At 37.4% G+C, this 24,093-nt stretch overlaps 1 protein-coding gene and 1 long non-coding RNA gene across 3 annotated transcripts; both read left to right on the top strand.

The window, feature by feature from the left end:
* Positions 1–9,643: 9,643 nt before the first annotated feature.
* Positions 9,644–16,137, top strand: LOC145100182 (uncharacterized). 2 transcript variants are annotated; one of them, XR_013704865.1, is made up of 4 exons: positions 9,644–10,183; positions 10,680–10,808; positions 10,901–11,215; positions 15,983–16,137. It is a non-coding gene; the product is annotated as an uncharacterized LOC145100182 (long non-coding RNA). The 2 variants fall into 2 exon arrangements; XR_013704863.1 differs by lacking the exon at positions 15,983–16,137 and having other exon boundaries at positions 9,645–10,183; positions 10,901–11,612.
* A 6,117-nt stretch (positions 16,138–22,254) lies between these two features.
* LOC145098488 (uncharacterized) lies at positions 22,255–23,295 on the top strand. Its single transcript, XM_079036123.1, has one exon. It carries the CDS (start codon positions 22,255–22,257, stop codon positions 23,293–23,295), a length of 1,041 nt encoding a protein of 346 aa, XP_078892249.1.
* Positions 23,296–24,093: the final 798 nt, after the last annotated feature.

The raw sequence follows: 24,093 nt of genomic DNA, 5'->3' as shown, positions 1-24,093 counted from the left end.
CTTCACAAAGAAACACACAATCCTCACATTCCGGCAAGAAGGTCAAAGAAGCCAGCAAAACTCTAGCGACAAAATCATTGTGTGTGCCAAGCTGAAAGTGGGTTCTCTCGAACGAGCATTGAGTAAAAGGATCCTCCATCCTTCAAAAATTTACATAGATTACTAAATTCTCATAAAGCTTTGCGATTGTGCTTTTTAATTGTGCATTTTTTGCTTGACTTTACCCATCTGCAACTGCTTTTGATATGTGATCTGAAACTTAGTTGAGCCCACCACCAGATAAGGCGATTAAGGTAGAGGATGAGAGTTGCAAATCCAACCACCAAACTCTAGCAATTGTTCATGGCCTTTGGTAATTAGAGGTTGTGAATGTGTTCTTCCGGTAAACATCACCTTCTCCGGCGAACTTGTTTTTTCTCCTGCAACTTTATGATTCTTGGTTAGAGTGTTTCCAGCTACTTCTTGTGTTTTCTTGATGGTGCCATGGTTTTGACAATGATGTTGTAGCGACCAGCGACAAGAGGGGTAAAACGAGGCGGGTAAATCGAGGAGCTGGATTTAAGAAAAGGAAACGTAAGTTAGAGTTTTATTCGTTTTTTGGTGGGGTGAGAGAAAGGAAAGACGGAGATCAAAGAGAATGGGGGAAGGGAGATAAGGGGGTAGGGGCAAAATTGTCAATTTACTTAAAAATTTTGTGGATGTATCAAAAACATCCGTAGATATATCAGCTCCCTTTAACATCCTCCCTTGAAACCCTAACCCTAGTTTGAGCCTTGTAAGCAAAAAAAGAAGGTATTTTTAAGTACTTTGGAGTTTTATTTGTGCATATTGGAGAAGAAGGAGCTCATTGGAGAAGTTTTGGTTGCATTGGAGCTTGTAGATCCATACCTTGTTCACCTTGATCTTTCTTCTAGATGTATAAAGTTTGAATCTTGACGAGGCATTTGTTAGATTTAGCTAGTATTGGGTGTTATGAACTTTTGGTCACTTTAAGTGCATAAAGTTTAGATCTTGAAAGTTTGTGACCTTGTCATGGATAAAGTTGGAAACTTTATCCATCAAAACATCATTTTGACTTAGACTTGAAGGTTGGAGACTTCAACTTAATGGATTAAGTTGAAAAAGATGCACTTTTGGTCCCTTGGAGACTTAATGTAACATTCCAAAAATCAATGCAAAAATTTTCATTTTTAAATCAATAAAAATCATTGTTTTCAGATACCATCCAAATCAAAACCATTCGTTTACAAAACATTTCTCTCAAGTAGAAATCATATATCATAGTGTCCCCAAATAAGTATCATCAAAACCAAGATGACGTGCACGCTCACGCCTTCGCCTTCCCACAATCATCTAAAGTAACTGAAACAATAACTAAAACTGTAAGCACGGAGTTCCGTGAGTTCCCCCAAAGTACCAACACACAAAACATATAACAACATATACTGGGTCCACAACTAAAAGACTGGATTACCCCTGAGCCCACAATATGAGTGTGACATGCCTATCGGGCTCTCTGCTCATATATGGATTGCTCTTGAGCCCACAGTATGAGTCTGACATGCCTAACGGGCCCTCACACTACTAGAAACAGACCTTTAATGATACGCAAACAATGACACACACGGATCTACGATACAAATTTTTTGCATGTCCTAAAAATAATGTCAGTTTTCTGAAAATTTTAAGGGTAGAGGACACATATTTGTGTGTGCCCTAAAATTAGTGTCAGAAAATAAAAATAAAAACACGGAAGGCGCCTATTATAGAATGTGTGTCGTGTAGACATGTCTTTTAATATTTCTTTTAACAAAACGTCTTCCATGTATTCCTGAGCACAAAATCGCAATTCTAGGGTTTTTTCACACATATGGTTCGAGATCAATTTATCCATTACCCTTCTCTCTCTCTCTCTATCTCTCTCTCAAACATCAAACAATTTCTCAATTTCTCCTAGGTTTCCGTCTTCATGTTGATTTCATCAGTGACTCCTTAATCGCCTCCTTCTCTCCTTAGCATTTCATCTGCCACCATCTCTTGCTGTCTCCTTCCATCTCGGGTCTTGTCTTCACAAAACAAACGAAATAACTAGAGCTTTGAACTACACCTTACAAAATTGTTCAATGAGTCTTCACAAAACCGACGAAATAACTAGGGTTTTGTCATCACAAAACCGACGAAATAACTATGGCTTTGAACTAAATGGCATCCCAAGGCCCAATATGGCCCAACTTCCTAATTGGGACCAAGATATCTCATAGTGTATCTATGGCCCAAAGTCAGAAGTCTACTGGCCAAACAAGGCCCAAACCCTAAAAGCCCAAAATACAGCCTAAACTCGTCAAAGCCAACCAATGGTCAAATTGTTGAGTACGAAGGGCGTACTCAGACTTACGCTTAGCATACCCTTCCGGGGCTAGTACACGCAACATATGAGCTAGGTACACCCCGCGTACTCCTCAGACGAGCAAACCAACTTATTAAGCACTTAATCGGTTAAGCCATGATGCCCAACTCTCATATATGATCCTAAATAGTGACTTAACATGTAAAGTTTAAAACTTTACTATCATGAATGTCTTAATAAGACCCAAAACTCAAAGAGGACCATAACAAGGAACCTAACACATGCACGGACCAAAATAACTCATAAAGGTTGCATTTTTATGGACAAAGGACCTCAAATGTGTTAAGATCTAGCAACCATGGCTTTTGGAGTAGCCCATAATCTCAAACATCGCTTAAAAGACCCAAAAATTCACAAATAACATCCTAAGTTAGATCAAGAATAAAGAACCATCAGGATGAGAGATTTTTACCTTAAATGGCTTGATAAGATGAAGATGACTCTGCGTCTACAAGCTCAATCCACTCCCAAGCAACCTTCGAGTGTTCTTCTTCTACTACTTCACCAAAAACACCACCAAAACTCACTTTCAAGCTCAAATCTCACAAATGACACTTAGGGTTTCGATATTAGGGTAAGGAGAGATGGAGGTTATTCAATAGAAGGTCTTAGGGTGTCTTAAGTTGTTTATATAGGGAACAAACCCTAAAAATTACGGTTTTCCCTTTCATTACGTAAGGCCATGCGTACTCCCATGTATGTCTCGCATACTTGGGTGAACCCGCGATCCATCGATGAGCTAGTATGCTAAGCGTACTCATAGAGTACGCCCCACGTACTAGCTAGGAACTTAAATGATATAAATTTTTGCATTAAGTGTTAAAAAGGAAACATACCAAAACTCAAATGTTACAAAAACCTTAAACACACAATTAACCTCCTGACAAATCATCACCAACCCACTATTCCCACGAGTATAACGATGGTTCATCCAACAATTTCATGTTGCATCCAAAACCCTTATCAGTCTAGGTGTACCTCCACATGTCAGATCACTCGAGACATCTGCAATAGACTTCGTGACTCGAGATTTCAGAACCAATAGCTAACACTGGCAACCGAGCTTCTAATAAAAAACCTACAAGGAAATGAGATCCACCAATGCAAACATTCATTGAAAGACTTCCGATTCACAACCAATACATCAAACAAACAACTTTTACTGACCACATGATCCAAACTAATTGCTCCATGAGTCTATCGAATCACAACAATGCACTAACATCCAAAGAATTTCATGTGGAATTTAAACAAACATGATCACTAGGCCCACAACCTATGTATGGAATACCCCTAAAAAGTCCTCATCATAAGTTTGGATTCCCTCTGAGCCCACATCATGAGTATGGAATGCTCTTCTTGGCCCTTAACCCATGAATGGAATACTTTCGGTATCTTGGCCTTCCAAATGACTACGAATCCCAAACTGGCCAATGTGACCAACGATCTTGAGACCTATGAGTCTCATCTAATTGACTATCGGGTTCTGCCCACATGGAACACATAGCTACTAGTTCACGATACATCATGACAACTTCTAACCACTAAAATGATAAGCTTATGGTGCCACATAGATCATGCCGTCATTCCATTACTTGCCTGAAAAACTCACGACCAACACTACAGGCCTAAAGATACTAAACCTGAATCCACGATATTGTAGGAACCCAATCTACATCTCTCTTAACATTAACCGATCATAACACTGCCATACTCTTTTACCATGTTGAATTCATTTCACAGTACAAGCTTCTTCAAATGCAAATCTGAAAAAAACATAGTCGCACATAACTCGAGAATAGGATAGATCGTCGCACTCTTCCTCCGATTCAAAGGCTATAACCCAAATAAGAACCATACATATAATTCGAACCAAGTACTCCATTACTATCATGTCCATGCCACACACACCCCTAACGACAATATCCAACGAACTTACCAAAATACACACCATTAAGGGAACCCACAACTATACCCAAAGTTGAAGTACCAAAAGATTGAATTAGATGACGAACCTCAATCATTAACAGAAAACATTATCATGAACGATCTAAACAAGATTCCATACCTCGATTGAGACTGAACAAAACCCATCAATATGTAAATATCTCGATAATACTTTTAAAGTTATCCATAAATGATGCTAAAACTCTGGTCGGATCCATCCAAACACCAACCCTGCCAGCACAACATGCCAAAAATTAGATTTTATGAATATCTAATGTCCCTTCTGAAAAAATGAACAACATTGTCCCAAATTCTAGGCTCCTAATAACCAAGGACATCTTCCCAAAATCGAGCCGAACTTGGGGATAGGTTGATGCATCCATTGCACTTCAACTAATATATCCCAAAACTTCCAAAGAATTTATGTTATTGTTGATGAACGAAATGAACAATGATGGAGGATGCATTGACCACTAATCCAATGAACCAAAAACCACATGGAGCTTAACATACCTATCTCTGAAACTGATTTACCAATCAAAAACTGGCCAAACTATACTATAAATAGCAATCCATACAACAAGCTGACAAATCCTTCAACAACCGATACTCAACCTGAGTGATCCTAGAACTTCCTCATCTGTTTATTGGCATCCCAAAGGAACCAATGGCTACAATGAGCTCCTTGACCAACTAATTCCTGCTGCGAGGTGACTTGTGTATTTCCTAAACACATACATCTGATAACTACTTGCTCCACACCCCTGACTTAACCAAATCTTTGATCGAAATCCCGCATACCCATTCCGTAGATCCTTATGAACCATTCTTCCAACACCACAAACTTGAACAGATCGATGGTATTCTGGGAAGGCAACCTAGTTCTCCCCTACTTAGGGTTCGAACTACTACTCATTGGTCTTGCAATCAAACCATATTTCAAACCGAATTAACCAAATATAAAACATCCCTAACCTTTGGAATGTATGACACACAAGATGATCTTCCAGATGAGGAACAAACAAACGCAAAGAGATTCTGAATCTTAGATGAAGAACTCAGGAGTTCCCAATCATAACCACCTTTAACATTAAGGATTTCATATAAAAGCATAAGCAAAACACCAACTTATTATCCAAAAACATACACTCCTCGCCTGCAATCCCAACAGTTCATCCGATACCTAACCTAACTATATTCAAAGAAGTAGACCCCTGGCCTCATTGCATGGCATACAAACTACAATAGTCCTCCTGTGCATTCCCACACTGTTGTATTTCTACTAAAAACCGTTGCTAACTAGTCTCCTGTTGGTTTACTTCCCAACTCTGAAAGTCACATGCCTGCTCACTCCTTCCTCTGAACTCAGAAAACCGGATGGATATAACCCTTGCCATGGATAGTAACATCCCAATCCATCTGCTAATCACTCATCCTTTGTCCGAAACCCTGGATCCGATCATGTAACGCCTTGTTTTGAATTTTTTTATATTTTTTTTCGAATTAGAGGTTTAAGAAATAAATTAAATAACTACATAAATAGAATTATATTTCTAAATTGGGATAAACGAATTAAATGAATAAAATTCAATATATTGATTTTAAAATATGAGTTAATAATAAAAATAAAATGGCACGATTAGTTATCGTGATTAGTCGAATGGCTTAAAAAAGATAATAAAATATTTTAAAAGGAATTAAAACTAAACTAAATAAAAAGGACTAAAACATCATAATAATGATGATGATGATGATGAGGATGATGACGATGATGATGATGATGATGACGACATCATAATAATGATGATGATGATGATGAGGATGATGATGATGATGATGACGATGACGATGACGATGACGATGACCATGACCATGATGATGACGATGACGATGATGATGATGATGATGATGATGATGATAATGATGATGATGATGATGATGATGACGAGGACGAGTACGATGACGATGACGATGACGATGACGATGACGATGACGACGACAACGAGGACGATGATGATGATGATGATGATGATGACGACATTAATAAGAAGAAATATTTTGTTATTCATGGAAATCTTTTTTTGTAGAAAGAGATTAAGTTAGGGAGGATTTCGTCAAAAGACCAAACTCCGGGGGTTGTTTCTGCCAAATTCAGAGACTTTGTCTCCTGGTTTCCTACATCGCAACATCAGAGATGCGTAGGGGGGACCTCCTTCGTTTTTATTTTTTTGAAATCATATTCCCTTCAATAGAAAAGGGCTTCTAGCCAAATGGTATCGGTATCCGGTGTTATCCTCCCTCATTGAGGTTAAGGGTTCAAGTCCCACCGTGGACATAGGTGGATTTAAAGTGTAGTTTAGGAGTAGGTTAGATTTGTCATTTCAAAAAAATAGCAAACCCTAAGCATCTTTTAGGAGTGTTTTGTGGGGCTAGAGAGAGAAAGAAGGAGCGTGAGATCGAGAGAGGGCTGCTGCCACCGGAAAACGAAAGGGAGAAGGAGCTTTGACTGCCATCGCCAGAGTTTTCCTAGTTCCGCCAGTTATCGCCAGAGAGAGAAGGAAGGAAATAGTGGTGTATTTGTTTCCTTTCTATAGCTTTAAAGTAGTAAAATAGTTTCCTTCTTGCTTGTTTTCTTTCTTTTTTTCTCTTCAAACACCACATAACCACCAACCACTAGCACCGACTATGGTGGTGGCAGTCACCAGGAAACACTCCACCACCACCATGATATCAATTGGTTGGTAGTGAGGTCACTTATGTGATGATTTCATTGGCTAAAATGGTATGTATTACAAGCATTTTATTCAAGTTTCTAGTTCTTTTACTTGTTGAAGATTGATTAGTGTAAAGATGTGTGTACACCTAATGACCACCATATCACCACCAACCAATGGGGGCTGATGTAAACCTCTATTTCCAGTCATGTTTTGTGCCATTAAGTGCTTAATGATGTTGTTGATGTTGTCATATCATTGGCTAGAGTTCATTGCAAATACGCTTTCTTTTTTCTTTGGGTTTGCTCTTGGTGTGAGGGTTTTGACCACCCAAGGACCACCATTACTCCAACATGTCACCACCACTTAATGGTGATTGAATGGTATTGTTTCATTTCAGTTAATTATATATGTTATGTACTTAATGGGCGTACGTGGTTTGAAAACCAAATTCATAAATCTCTTCTTGTTATACTTTTAAGGGTAAATATCATTGTAGCCCAACCAACTATCAGGTTTTATTTTAAAAGGTTCCTCATCTTTTTTTCTTGCATTATAGGTGTATAAACTTCGCTTTTTAATTTTAAAAGGTCATTATTTTTGAAATCCTTGACTTACTATCGGCTAACAGTCTAGTCAGCACAAGTTAGAAGCATAGTTAACACAAATTAAAAGCCATGTCATTAAATCACAAATCCACCTCATGAAGTAAGATGCTACATCCCCATCATCAGTTAAGATGTCGCTCTTTTCCTCCGGTTAAATTGTCGCTCTAGAAGTGCAGTTCCAGAAGTGCAAGAGCCAAAGCCTCCTTCGTTGCCCCTTACTCGCTCGCTAGTACATTGACCATCATCGATGATCACCTAGTCAACGCCGATGAAAAACACAAATTCACAACTATTTTCCGCCAATGACCACCATGGAAGGCCTTACCATCAATCTCCAATGTCATCACACACACACACACACACACACACTCTCTCTCTCTCTCTCTCTCAATTTCTCATCATCTCTACCACCTCTCTTGTTCGTGAATGTGAAATGAACACAACGATTTGTCATGGACAATCCCAAAATAAATCGACGTTTTCGCAACCACCTGTGTATCCTTTGTGTAGGCCCCAAAAGAAATTGAAAATCGAAATAGATGGGTTTAGGTGGTCTCTTCCTCTTCAAGTCAAGAACAAGGCTATTTCTTGTTGTTGTGTGTGTCTCTCACCCCCTTTCTTCAATTTATGGTAAGGAATTAAGAACGCAGACATCTGGAACAAACTTTTTTTCTAAGTTTGGTCTAAACGATTCCAGATGGTTTCCAAGCAAGATTGTCAATGAACAAAAACAAAAACAAAAACAAGTGAAATATGCACTTGTATTCATCTTCGATGCAGGTTAACTATTTTGCCCCTTCCACGAACATGTGCCAAGTCGATGCAGGTTTTGATTTTCGGTTTTAGTTGGTGACTCTACAATTTTGTTCATCTTCCTCCCAGCTCCCACAACAATCACATGTAGCTTAAACTGACGCCTTCCAACTTGTAGAACCATGAAAATCGAAATGAAGAAGAGATTCAAACCAAGGAAATCGAATGCAGAAGAAACCGAATAAACATCCTTGTTGGGCTATTGTGCTACTTCACAGACTTGTATATCCATGGAAATCGAAATGAAAGAAGAGATTCTAACCAAAGATACCGAGCAGAGAGTGAAACCTGATTGGAATAAGGTGAAATCTTGGAGAGACGAGAAAATTATGTGAAGGTCTATGATTGAGAATAGGGAAGGTGGGTATTCTTGAAGATGAACATAATTTTGTGGTGGGTAAGGACGCGAGTAACATAATGAGGTGTATTTTAATTTGATTTTTCTTTTTAGTGAAAAAAGTCAAAACATGAAGGAAACCGATAATTACAAGTCAAGGTCCTTTTTACTAAGTAAAAATTAACTTTATGTCTCTAAACTACAAAAAATAATATTAGGGATCTTTTAAAACAAAACTCGATAGTTAGTTGGGTTTAGTTTTAAATTGTGATCGAGAGAAAACATTTTTTTACAGATATCAACTACTTAATTTCACTCTCGAACACAGACAATAATTTTTGACACTACTAGAATACACCGTAATCTAATACGGTTGTCATAAAATCCCTATACTAATAAAAAAGTAGTCATTTTGCCATGTGTCATTATATTAGACCTCTTAATTAATATGACGCCACTTGTCAATCTATTAGTTCTTCATTTTAAATTTATTAAACCTCCTAATTAATGTGATGTTATTTGTCAATGTATTTATTCTTCATTTTAAAATTTAAATTTTATATTATTGTTTTCATTAATTCACAAATAAAAATATCTAATATATATTAAAAATTAATTATATATATTTATTTAAATCAACTATTATAATTTCACAAAACTAATAAAAATATATCATAATTAATAATTTATTTAAAATAATTAATTATTAATTTTGAAGTTTCATTATAAAATTTCATTCAATTTTATAACCGTGGTTTCCACGGATTATTAACTATTATGTATTATAAATGTAAGACCTGTAAATAAGCATTTTAATATCCTTGTCCATCTTTTTTTTTGGTGTGATCAAAGAGGGCAAAAGGAACATAGCCCTCTCTTTTCATCTCACCTTCATTACTCTCTCCAAGCATCCACTCCTTCTCTCCTCCTCCACACCACCATCTCTCCTCCTCCCGACGTTCACTAGAGCACCGCCTCTTTCCTTTTTTTGACAAGATAGAAACTACCAGAACTTTCGCCTTAATACCGAGGCTTTCATTTTTCGGATATGAGATCTGATGTATGATAGATTATTGGAATACGATGGAATATGTAAGGCGAAAAGGATCATATGTGGCAAATCGGATCGGAGATAGGGTTGTTGTTTCATCACTACTCACACTCATAAGCGTGATGTGCCGATGATGACGAGGGTTGAGAATACACAGAAGGAAGGTGGCAATTTGAGCGAAAAAAGAAGAAGTCGGCATGCTTATTGTGGGGAAATGCAACTCGCAAGTTGCACGCCTAATTTCGAAGAGTCGGGAACGAAGAAGACGAGAAAGACGGGGATCAAATGAACAATTTATCAGCAGCGGTAATTCTCTATCTAATTCAAATTTCTAGTTCTCCGATAAACCTTCGTCTCTCATACCTCTCCATTCTAACTAAGTCGATAACGCGTTTTGCAATCGAAATTGTCTATGTTGATGGTAATAACATTGAATTGCGTTTATTTTTGTATCATTATAGTTGTCTAAATCAAATATTTGCTGTGTATTTATACTTATATGATGTCTAATGAACTAGGTCTACTGTTCATGAGCTATGATTTCATGATCGGTGAAGAAAAATATTACCAAAGTTAGAAATTTGATAAATTAATCTCTATTTTTCTACAATCTGTTGCAATTTTTTGTTGGCCCTTAATATTGACTTGGTTAACTTTTTTTTGATCTTTTTGTTTGAATTGTATCACCATTACAGAATGCAGACTTGTATTAAATATTTAAATTAATGACTATGGTTTGATTGCAATTTATTTGAGCATAAATTGTCATTCACTCACACATTTGTTATATGTTATACAACAGGTTGTTGTTACCAGATTTTACCAAATGAGCTAGGTGATCATCCGATGGTAACACTAAAAGTACAGATCTTAATATGGCATAGTATGTCAGTAGGTTGAGTTAATTTTAGTGTTACCAGATTGTATACTAGTATGCTCCTGTTACTTTTTCTTCTGAGTTTCTTTCCTTTGTATGGGTGTACTTCAGCTAATTATAATTTATTTATCTTTCCCCTTTTTCAGGTAAATAGTACTTCCATGCTCATCATTTCAGCCAGATATCTGGTTTGGTGAACATTTCCATTTACCGTAAGAATCCGACATCTTTACTTACAATGTATTTCATTCGCTTCATCAGTAGATACTTGCCTGATCTCAAAGTTGTGTCTTTTATGGAGGATTCAACATAAGGACCCATAAGGAGCTGCTAAAGAACGAATATCCCCATATTGTTGTTGGAACACCTGGGAGAGTGCTAGGGCTTGTTAGAGATAAGGATCTTTGATTGAAGATGTAATAGAAATTTAATGGCCTCGAGATTCAATTACTCTTATTAAGGTACATTAATATCCAATCACATGCATCTGTTTCTAAAAGCGAAAACAGGATATTAAACAAATTTAAGAATGTTTTTTATGTTTAATGAAATAAGTGGTTCATTGTAATATTTTTTGTCTGTTTCTAAAAATGAAAACATGATCAATGCTGTCTTATTTTAATTTTCTTCTGGTTTGGAATGGATCCATATTTATCTACATATACTAGGGAGGGAATGGAATCATATGGTAGGTAAGCTGGAATGGCCTAGAATGTGATCGGAATCAATCATATATGTGTATATAGTCTGTTTGTCTTAGTGATACAAGTACGGTTATATACATGTATTGTATTTTTCTATGATTGTATTAGGTTCACTGATATTCACATATAGTATGTTTGTATTAGTTACAAGTAATGTTATATGCATGTATTGTAATGATTTATGACTGTATTAGATTGTATTTGATTGTATTTTGATTGAGATATTATGGGGTATAGAGTACGGTTAAATAGTCGTACTCTATTATGTAGTTTAATCTAATACTCCCCTCTATTAATACGGTTCATTATATGTACTATATTCGAACTTTCAACCGTATTAGATCACTATTTTTCTAGTAGTGTGACTTGCTACAAAAATAGAGCTTCGTCAGATGCATTGATGACAGAAGACCTTGGTAAGTCGGATGTAGCATGTTGCTACTGCAGAAGTAGCTAAAAGCCCTAGTTTCATAAATGGAGCTAGATTCATGAATTCACTTAAACAGGAATTCAAAAATTACTTATAAGACAAGCCATGGAACCTCAGTTTACGGGGTGAACCAACAACCTTTCTATATAGCTTGGGGTTAGAAAACGGATCAACACGTGTGTCAAAATATTATTAATGTACCCAACTTGACTCATGGTGCGGGTGTAGCATTTCGTGTGATCTGAATGCCAAAGAAGAAGTGTAGTACGTTGCCCAAATCTTTCATTGCAAAGTTATGATGTAGTTGTGCAATGAAGTGTTGAAGGAGACTTGTGTTTGTACATGTGACAATGAGATCATCATCCACATAGACTAGAACATAAATTATCACCAAGGAGGAATGGTGAACAAATAATGACGTATCTGACTGGAAAGCTTTGAACCCTTGAGTGATGAGATATGTTTTAAGTTTGGTGAACCAGAACCTTGGTGCCCGCTTAAGACCATACAATGCTTTATTTAAACGAGACGCATGGGAGGGTTTGGTGGGATTGGTAAACCATTATGGTTGCTTCATATAAACAACCTCTTGTAAATCTCCATTAAGAAAAGTGTTGTTCACCATCCTTTGGAAATAGCTAGAGACAGAACGAGGCAAATTGTTGTAGGCTTGATAACTAGAATAAAAGTGTCGAAGTAGTCGATTCTCTCCTCGACTATACCCATGATCCACAAGACGTGCTTTATGTCTCTCAATGTTATCGTTAGAGTTACGTTTGATCCTATAAATCCATTTGCTTTTAACAAGATTAACATTAGTGGGACAAGGTAACATTAATGGGACAAGGCACAAGGGACAAAGTATTATTTTTCACAAAGGCTTGATTTAGGTTTGAGAGAGCTTGTGTGTGTTCTGGTTTGCATGGAGTGAGTGTTGTTGGGTACCAGTCGATAATAAGATGGAGTTGGTCGTGTTTTTTTAGCTCTTAAACTAATGGTAGAGTATTGTTGGGGAGGAGTTGTAGAGGAGGAAGGAGGAGAGGAGGTGGTATTATTAGTCACATGGATAATGGGGGCGTGAGGTTGAGAGGAAGATTGTAAGTTAGCCACGTGTTGAAGAAGGTAGATGTAGAAAATGAAGCAGGCTGATTGGAAGGAGATATGGAAGAGTCTGGAATGGAAGGGAAGACGTCCTCATTAAATACAACATGACGGGCTATATAAATATGGGATGATGGGTGATGATAAAACAAATAGCCTTTGTGAGAGGCACTATAACCAATGAATATGCATGGAAAGATAAATTCCATTTTATGGTGGTTATAGGGCCAAAGGAACAGGTAGCAAAGACATCCAAATGTCTTGAGAAAGCTCATAATCTGGGATTTTGGAATAGAGTTTCTGACAGGGCAAATTATAGGCGAGAGCTGGGGTTAGGGTTCGATTATATAGGTATGTGTCTGTTTTAAAGGCATGTTCCTAGAAGGTATGTGCAAGAGAAGAGTGAGAAAGGAGTGTGAGTCCTTTCTCCATAATGACCGTGTTTCATTGAGAAGTTTCGTCTCTCAACAACCCTGTTTTGCTCATGGGTATGGGGACAGGTAATTCGATGAGAGATCCCATGGTTGGTGAGATCGGAGGAAACAATTCGATATTCTCCTCCCAGTCTGATTACAAACTCTTGATGGTTGTATTGAATTGTGCTTGGACCATTTGATGAAATTGTATAAATGAGGAAAGAACCTGCGATTTGTGTGACAAAAAGTAAATCCATACAAACTTTGTATGATCATTAATAAACAAAAGAAAGTAATGGTTTCCATTGATAGAGAAATAAGAGGAAGGACTCGATACATCTGAGTATACAATATCAAAGGGTTTAGCAGAATCAACATGTGAATTGGTAAATGGAAGCCTATGGCTTTTTCCTAGCTGACAAGAATCAAAAACAATTGGAAGATTATTTGAGGAAGCTAAAAGCTTGAAATAATGCAGAAGTCTTTTGAGAAGGGAGTCATAAGGATGTGTCAAACGCTTTTGTCAACCATGGAGGGTGGTTCTCTAAGACTAGTGAGAGCCATGGGTGGAAAAGGCTTATGCAAGGATTTACTTGGTGAAGATGGAACACGGTAGAGACCATTTCTAACTTGCCCTTGGAGGAGGGTTTTTCCTTGCAAAGACTTAACAGAGCAATGATTATGCCAAAATTCTAAACACATATCATTATCAAAATTAATTTTAGAGACACTTAAAAGATGTTTAGTGATATGAGGAACCACAAGAACAGATGGTAATTTGAGAGACTATAAAGAGGAAGATCCAATGTGAGAGATAGGAATATTGGTACCTGTAACGCCCCATTTCTGGTATGTTGCTTCCGTGGCATTTATTTAGAAGTTTTCGAGAGGGACTCGGCGAGTCTATGACCTGACTCGTCGAGTAGGGACGAGATTTCGAGCACGTGTTAGTCGGTGACTCGGCGAGTCCATATTCGGGACTCGGCGAGTCTGCCTGCCAGGTAGAAACCCTAAATCCCCGGGTTTGCACCCTATTTAAACCACCTTATGAGCCCCAAACTCGTCCCCTTCACCCTCAAAGCATCATTTAGCAAACCCTAATCATTTCCTTGAGTAATTGAGCATTTCTTGTGTGAATCTTGAAGTTTTGAAGAGAAGAAGGAGGCTAGGTCCAAAGGAGAAGAAGAAGATCCAAGGTCTTGCACCCATTTCAGAGTTTATTGAGGTATTAACCGAATTCCTTCTGATTGATTTCTCTTTAACAAGCATATTTAGCCTCTTTTAGCCGTTTCTTAGCTTGTTCTTAGTAGAGAGATCACATTAGATTGATTAGCCTTCGGATCTAGCCATGTTTCAGTTCCAAAATCGTAGATCTATCACCTTTATAGAGCCATTTTGCATGATAGCCCTAGATATACTCTTCTAAGTGGCTTTTTAGCCTTTATATCCCTTTTCATGCGTATGTACACGTAAAGTTGGAAACTTTACGTGGTAAATCAGCCTTAGAAACTCAAATCTATAAATTGTATGCGGTGGTTTTGAACAGAATCGAGTTTTTAGAATCTGCATGCATGTGACTCGGCGAGTCGTTGTTCTGACTCGACGAGTCAGGTCGCGGGTCCCCGATCTTTCCCCTTTGAGTGATTCTGAGTGGGGACTAGTGAGCAGTAGGATGGACTTAGGGAGTCGGAGGTTAGACTCAGTAATGGAGGGACTCGACGAGTTGTTCATACAACTCGGCGAGTCCAAGGCAATCTTCTTAGCTCAAGAACAACTCGTCGAGTTGTTCATACGACTCGGCGAGCCGGATGCAGTTTGCCTGAGTTTTTGAATCGAAGAGGGGACTCTTCGAGTCGATGCCATACTCGACGAGTAGCCACGAATAGGGTTGAAAAGTGAGACTAGAGACTCGGCGAGTTGGCGGCCAAACTTGGCGAGTCAGGTCAACTGTAGGTTGACTTTGACCGGGAGAGTTGACTTTGACCAGGGGTAAAAGAGTCATTTTACCCAATGCAGTGATTAGCATCTGATTGAGTGTGTTTATGGATTTGTAGTCGGGGAGATACCGGAGCAGCAGCAGTTAGCTTCCAGAGCCATACACACAGCAGCCAGTTCACGAGGTGAGTTTCCTTCCAGTAGGAACGGGTCTACGGCCACAATGCCGGTCCGTTTAGTTAGCAGTAGTTTCGGAATTCAGTCCGATGCAGTAGTTCAGTATGCTTGATGTCTATGTTATTCAAGCATGTTTATGTGTTATATGTTCCGGACTTCAGTCCGATGCAGTATGCAGTATATGTGTCTATATTAGTTGATATGTGTTATGCTATGCTATGATCAGTCAGTTCCGGACTTTGGTCCGATGCAGGGGACAAGGTCCCAGTCAGTTCCGGACTTTGGTCCGATGCAGGGGACAAGGTCCCAGTCAGTTCCGGACTTCGGTCCGATGCAGCTAGTTCCGGACTTCGGTCCGATGCAGTGGGCAAGGCCCAGTATGTGCTTTATTTGTTATTGTGTGATATGTGGTAGTTCGGGGGAGCTCACTAAGCTTCGTGCTTACAGTTTCAGTTTTGGTTTCAGGTACTTCCGCAAGCAAAGGGAAGAGCTTGGGATGATGGCATCGCACACACCACAACTTCAGTTTTTGTCCTGGGAGTTGATTCAGTTTCTTGATATGTTTGGATACAGTTGTGATACAGTTTTTCTCACAGTATTTTATTATGGTTTTTGAAACATGCAACGTATGGTTTTATTATGTGATACTCAGTTTTATGGTTTTGTTATAATAAAAATTGAAATTTTTGGGTCGTTTTAGTACCATTTCCAACTTGGAGTTTATCAGAACCATGATACTCATCGGCAAGGTGAAGTTCTTGTAGGTCCGGGGTGATGCGATCGGTTGCCCCTATATCAAAATACAACTTTCGATGGGCAATGTTGAGCGAAATGAGCTTGACGTGATTGAGGCTGTCGAGGATTTGGCCAACATGAAGGGTAGTCAATTTGATTTGACCATTGCAAGCAATCCACCGCCTCATGGTCATGGCTAGGCTTCTTACACAATTGACATTAAGGGTGTCGACGACTATTATCAGTTAAACGAGAGGTAGCAAAAGTGCCACTAGGACCCCCGAGGTGCGAGAGGAGTTGTAGTGGTCGGAGGCACGATTGACATTGAGCGGTAAAGGCATAGTAATGTTGGGTGGTGGTGGGAGAACGACCCGTTGACGAAGATGTTCTTGCTCCAATCGAGCCTTTTTGTGAAAAAGAAGCCCAATGTGATCTTTATGATGGAGGCCTCGTCTTTGACCATAAGGGCATCCACAATGCATTGAACTCTATAGAGTTCAATGGAGTGCCACATCATCATTTACTATTCTATACAACTCTTTTCATTTTTATCCTATAACTCTACAAGTTCAATGGAACATATTAAAATATATTTATTTAAAGATTTAAAGACTTTCCTTTTCCCATTGAAGAGTTCAATAGCCATTGAACTCCAAATTCATTGAATGCCAAGGTGGCATTTCACAATGGTAGAGTTGTATCCATTAAATGACAAGTAGGCATGACACCTCATTCAACTCTTCCATTAAACTCTCCATTGTGGATGCTCTAAAGGCTGATGTAAATGGACCATATGAAGCATCAACCCCATTTAGAATATAGGCAATTAGGTCTTCGGTGGAGGTTGGATTTGGGTCATCAGCAAGTGATTTGACAATAGCTCTTTTGTGTTCAACGTACTCAAGCATTGTAAGAGACCATTTGTTGAGGGTTTGTAGCCGAGTCTTCAGAGACTTCTCACAAGCACGAGTATATATAAGTGTGGAAGGTTTTATCGATGGTTGTCCAAGCCATGTGAGATGAGGTTGCACGGGCAACAATAGCCAAAGAACGTTTGGTTAGGATTTCAGCCAAAGCAAGTCAAACTGATCTCGTTTCTTCCATAGGACATAATTGGGATTCGGTTCCGTGGTGGGTGGAGCAACGGGTCGAGTAGCATCAGCAGGATTTGGGGATAGAACAAATGATTCCAGGCCAAAGGTTTCAAGTGCAAAAAATTTGGTGGTGCGCCATATATAGTAGTTTTCATGGTCAAGTTTGATGTTGATGGAAGGGATTTGGAAGGAAGAACCGGTGGTGTGACCTAGAATTAACAAATTGTTAGCCATTGTTGTAGGGAGAGTGAAAGGGGAAAAAAGTTAGGTTGCTCTGGATACCATAAAGACAAAGATATACTCAGAAGAACTGTTGTATTTCACTGGTGTATTTGCAATTACATAGGAAGGTATACATAAAATAAACTACAACTGAATCCTAATTACATGCGTAAGCGTAACACCAGGTATACATATTGACTGTAGCTATTTCTACACATGTGTTTGAATATGTGTGAGAGTGATAATATGACCGTTATTAATGCCCAACCGTGCACCGTTTTTGAACGCTTCATACAAACATTGTGCGTTTGTTCTCAACACCGATTTAAGCCCCGAGAAACATTTTACTTTTGGCTTTTGCACCGAGCTTCCTATCATCACATACGACAGACAATCTTCCATGTTCAATATCACTGACTCGAGGAGTCATGGGTACATCTCCACCGCATAGATGCATAGAATCAGAACGATGATTGTTGTTTCCATTTTTGCCGGAAAATTGTGCTTGTCTGCATTCGTGTGTGTATGAGCGAGAGATGGAGGAAAAAGAAAGAGTTTAAAAACGATGGATTTTGATGAGATTATTTTTATGGGCCTTCATCATACTGAAATGTCACAATTGCCCCCCTCACTATTATAATTTGTACTTTTAGTTCTTCATTGCAAACGTGTCCACGCAAGGCAAGCCAGTGACCACTATTTTTTGGTCTCTAAGCCTTTTAACAGCAGTGACCATTATTTTTTTTCATTTGGCTAGTGACTAGTATTTTTAGTCATTAATATTTGTTGTGATATTAAAAAAATATTTTATTTTTATTTTTTAATTTAGTGACCAGTGAGTGACAACTATCATCGAATTGGTCACTATATTTATAGCATTACCAAAATTTAGTGACGAATTATTATATGGTGAATAAATGATACTGCTAGTGAGATTTTTGGTCTGTCACTAAATAATTGGTCACTAATAAAGACTTTCATGTAGTGACTTTACACAAAGGCTCGCCATTCTCCACTGTCCCAATCCCTTTTCCTAACTTTTCAGCCATTTCCTAAAAGTTGTGTGGACATCAAAAAGAAGTAATATAAGACATGAGAAACATATCCTTGACTTTGCAAACACAGATCAAACAACTCAGAATTTTCGAAAAAGAAAAGCAAAGAAACAAAGAACAAAAGAAATTGCCTACATCTTGAACAAGTGTTCCAGCTTGAGTTCGATTGCCAGATGCTTCAAGAAACAGGTGTAGCTAGACAAGATGAGCATGGAGTAAACAAAAGCAATGAGCGTCGATTGAAACTCATCCACATTGAATCTAAGTAACTCTGAATACATCAATGTTGATGTTTATAAAGGGAGTGGTGCCACACTCCCTCCTTTTACTGCAGTTTGTTACAACACCCAAGGAGTGGAAGAGGGAGAGAAAGAAGAGAGAGAGAAAGGGACCGCTCCCAATTCTTACCGCAGTCTCCAAACCGCACTTTGAAACCGCAGGGAGGGGGCGGTGTTTCAGTGCCACATCAGCTGAAACCGCACCCCACACCCTCCAGTCTAATGTGATTTAAGTGGGTTATCTCAATAAATGCGACTTATTAGACTGGAGGGTGTGGGGTGCGGTTTCAGCTGATGTGGCACTGAAACACCGCCCCCTCCCTGCGGTTTCAAAGTGCGGTTTGGAGACTACGGTAAGAATTGGGAGCGGTCCCTTTCTCTCTCTCTCTTCCTTTATCTCTCTATCTCTCTCTTCTTTCTCTCCCTCTTCCACTCCTTGGGTGTTGTAACAAACTGCAGTAAAAGGAGGGAGTGTGGCACCACTCCCTCCAGTCTTACCAACCATGCTGTGTGCTATCTTCGGTCCAATTAATGCATCGTTATGACTGACAAAAAGAAGACGTACAAGGTGGCAGAAAATTCAAATCCAAAGTTTGGAAAAGGACTACCTAATCTATCGAGATCACAAACCTTAGGAAAGATATAGCTTCTGTGAAGATAGGTACTGGAGATCACAAAATGAAAATGATAGGACCTAATCTATCGATCTTAAATGCACTTTTTTCTTATCATCCCAATCAATGTAAGAGTTGGTCACTAGAATGGTTATATTTGGGCCCCAATATCACCAAGGATTCAAGCAATCAATATTTGGAAAAAAAAAAAAAAAACATATCACAAAATTCACTTAATTTGCAAATTTGTGAAGTTACTTTTTCTAACATCATACACCGCAAATTTTATTTATTTTGCAATCACAACATTATTTATGCGAACTTGATTTCAGCTCGTGAAAATAATTTTGTTTCGTGGAATATAAAACCGAGAAGCCGGTTTAAGATATGTATTTTCTTTAAAATTTAAGCCAAACAAACACCCTCTTCTCAAATTTTTAAAAGGGAAAAATGTGTTATCGGCATGTAAACCAAACTAACACCCTACTCCCTTTCAAAATCATCCGCCGAGTTTTGGTCTGATTACAAGAGAAAGGAGAAGAAATTCACTTTTATTTCATTTCCTTCCAACTCGAGAACACAACTAATTAATTATATGTCATACCCTTTCCTTCTCTTTCTTTCCCTTCCCTTTCCCTTTCCCTAATTTTAAACCTCAAGAAGAGGGTGTAAATGTAGCACAAATGGCTCCTAATGAGAGTCAAACACCTTAACATCCACACCCCCAACCACTTTAGCTAAATGTAACTATGTTTATATTTGTAGAAAACATATATATTGGACAAACAATTGAAAATATTATTCTTCACAATAAAAAACTTCAAAATAATTGAAAACAATTTTGCAATCTAAATTATTTAAAAAAAAAAATTAACAACAGAGATCATTGAAATAGTAGTGTCATGTATTTGTGAGATTTTTAGCAAAAATTATGGTCATTTTGTAATGTCTTCATAATAATAGGTTGTTGGGTGATATGAGAAGTCCAAATATTGTATCATATCATGGAAGAAATAATTTAGAGAAATTAAATATTTTCTTACATTTATTTCTACATATCCTTCTATTCGTCTTAAATGGTAACATGTGGCACACAATTGCGTTAAAATATTATTATTTTCATTAAATATGAGACATGTTATCAATTAGGATGGATAGAAAGATATGTATGAAGAAAATATGAGACAATATTTAATTTCTCAAAAATTTATTATTAATAAATAATATTACATTGTTTTTCATTTTCTTTGATGAACACCAAAAGGGAGTATTATAGAACGAATGCTTATTCAATAAAAACAGGTTAGCTAATTTAGTTATAGTTGGATATGAATTTACCTAGACATAACTATATGAATTACAAAGTATAACAATTTGACTTGTAAGATATATGAAGAATATGGTGGATAAACTATTAACTAATGTTCAAATTCTGTCACTACTCGGCCCATATAGTCATGGATGTTCGCCTGTAGTGACTCCAGGTTATGCCTCATGTTTGTGACGAAGGATTAGTGGAAGCAAAATCTGGTCCGGCAATCCTCATGATTAGGGAAGTTCCCGTAATAAATAAATAAATAAATAAAAAGCTGAACAAAATTGGTATGTTTAACATTGTGTATTTTAGATATGCGTTATTTTCTTACAGATTTAGATTAAAGCATTAAAACTTTTGATATTGCAAAGATGGTATAGTTATCTATACGGCTAATTAAAACAGGTCCATTTCAGTTTAATACAAAGCCCAGATGTGGGGTCTAGAAGCTGGGGCGCCAATGTTTTTAGTTCAAGTAGAATTTGGGACTATTAGGGATGTATAAATTAACCCAAACGATTGAATCCGAACAAGAACCTAAACCAATTGGAACAATACACGGTATTCGGTTTGGTTTTTTATTCCTTAGAATTTTAATTTTTCGGTTTCATTTTTTTTAACCAATTAGGGTCTACGTATTACTTACTACCAATTAATAGGCAGCGAACTATCTCGTCGGATTAGAGATACGAATTACCAAAATTTGCAATAATAATGGCAGCGAACTATGGTCATCGGATTAATTCCTAAACGTATAAAGTATAGCCGATTCTTCTACAGAATTCGTCTGCCGCCTTCAATCAAGGTATTTTTATTTTTATTTTTGTCAAATATTTTTACTTTTCGTTCTATATTTCAATTTCGCTTGGTTGATTACTTTTAATATATAGGGTTTAATGGCCCATATCTACGAAATTCCAGTACTTGTTCATAGCTTTTCTTGAAATAATGATTTAAATAGCTTTGTAATCGAGTAAACCAGAGCTTTAACTATTTTAAAGGTTTCTTGAATATGTTAATATAAAAATCCAAACCTTTGATGGTTTTATGTTTCTGATTTCTTCTATGTTTTTTATTACATTTTTTTAAATTAGATTGTTTAGTGTTGGGTAAGCTTGGTTCTTTTGAATTTTTTTCTTTCATGTTAGGTTTTAATGCTTTAGATTGGACATCATATTACAATCATTCTTATCTTCTAAAATTGCTAATATTCACTCTGCGTCATGTAGGACTTCCAAAATATTTATATTTTATAGGCAATTATTTGAGATGTGTAGGTTTGTATATGTACATGTATGTTTGTCTTGTGTATATAACTCTTATATCTTATGTGGAACTTGCATTTACTAATATCTTGGATATAATATATTTTTGCAAGTGTAGGAATACCTAAGGAAAAAGTACGACTAGAAACCGGAATCAGGATGACGCATCTAGCAAGTACAGGTTCAATACTTGGGACAACAGATCTAGTTGCAGTACCTTGGTCAGACCTTAACCATGATGTGTTGCTTTTAATCATGATGAAATTCGGTGTCACTGATTTTATTTCATTTAGTGGAGTTTGCAAGTCATGGAGGTCATTTGCACTTGATAACAAAAGCAGGTTTATGGCATCCATACGACCCATGTCGATGTCGATCTCTAATCGTGCATATGAGAAAGAGTGCTACTGCATCCTAGAGGACTTTAAAGAAAGAAAGTTCAAAACCCTCCTTCCCCATTCCGTTGGAAGAATTTGTGTCGGATTAACTTGTGGCTACTTGGTCTTGTTCGGGAGGAAAACTCGTGACTTCTGGCTTGTGAATCCTATCACAGGGCAAGAACTTCATTTCCCTGATGTCCCCAACTATCTACATGGTGATGATGTACCAATAATCAAGGCTATTCTTGTCTTTTCGCGTTCCATATCTGAATTCGTGCTTGTGGTAGTGCATAAATTCACCAATATAATATGGTTTTCTGTATCGGGTAAAGGAGCATGGAATCATGTCCACTCCACTTACCCCGTCCATGATTTACATGCTTTCAAGGGGAAGGTATACACCTTAACCAACGGTTGTCGTTTATTTGAAATGAGACTCAATCCAGAGCCCGAATTGACATTACTTGACATCGAGAACTTTTGGAAGCCAAGTTTCTTATATCCTGAGTTTGTTGTGAATTCAGGTGAAAACCTTTATGTGATGGATCACAACGTACTCAATCCATACAAGTTCGAAGAACTAGATTTTGGCAAAATGATGTGGGTAACACTAGAAAAGACACTTACATTCTTTATTAGCAACTCGAATTGTTATTCTGCTGCTATTAACCCAGAGTCGTGGGCAGACCATCCGTCACAATACAAAACATTTTCTTTCTGCCTTGTCGACAGTACTGATAAAGATCGAAAATACAAGCTTTTTACTGACATCATGTGGTATTTCCCCCATCGTTGTTTGGATGTTGATCTCATAGACTAGTGATAGACATTTTAGAATTCTTATCTTTCTTTCTTTTTTTTTTTTCATTTTTTTAATCTTTGCGTATGTTGAATATTATTTTTGACATTGGGAAATTAAGTATCATTGATGGATTCGCAGCTTTCAACTTAAGTGTTTCAACAGCTCAGTTTTAGTTCCATGTTTGCTTTTGGTGGGGACTACTATCATTTATATCTTCCTTTTAAGGGTGTGAGAAGGGACCATAAAAACTTGTAAAATTATAACTTCACGATTACATGAAATTGAAATTATACCCTTTTAAATTGTAACTATACCAAGTGACAGATGAACAGGAACATATTTGTCATTGAACAAAATTTTGACAACAAAGATAACTTGCATATTTAATTATACCAATTTAGTTTTGCTTATCATGATCTTATAAGTATTGACGTGTACTTCTATTCTTTTTTAATGTTCGGTAGTTGTGAGAAAATTATTTGAGGTTAAAAAGAAATGGTAAACCAAACCACTTAAGTGGCCCGTGGAACCCATTCTATAGCTCATCAAATGGGGGGTCAATCGTGGAACAAGAACAATATTTAGGACATGTCAAGGTTTGAACATTATATTGGGAATACTGCACCTCAATCATTAGACTCTATCGTGGGGTCAAAATTTGTTTGAGGTTATATATATAAACATTTGTCTCCTTTTTGTATATCAACAATTGTATTCACATGAACATCTCAATCTTAGCATTACTTAAGCATGGTTCATTATAAAAACACATCTATCCTTATCACTAATAAAAGATGCTTAGTTCGAGTTAAGTTA

The sequence above is a fragment of the Lactuca serriola genome, chromosome 4, assembly GCF_051521515.1.
Source record: "Lactuca serriola cultivar US96UC23 chromosome 4, Lser_US96UC23_V15, whole genome shotgun sequence".
Classification (NCBI taxonomy): domain Eukaryota; kingdom Viridiplantae; phylum Streptophyta; class Magnoliopsida; order Asterales; family Asteraceae; genus Lactuca; species Lactuca serriola.
This window is presented reverse-complemented; position numbering and strand designations above follow the sequence as displayed.

What these genes read in the sequence shown, in the direction of transcription:
- LOC145098488 (XM_079036123.1), top strand. Translation starts at nt 22,255, where the DNA reads ATGACGCATCTAGCAAGTACAGGTTCAATACTTGGGACAACAGATCTA.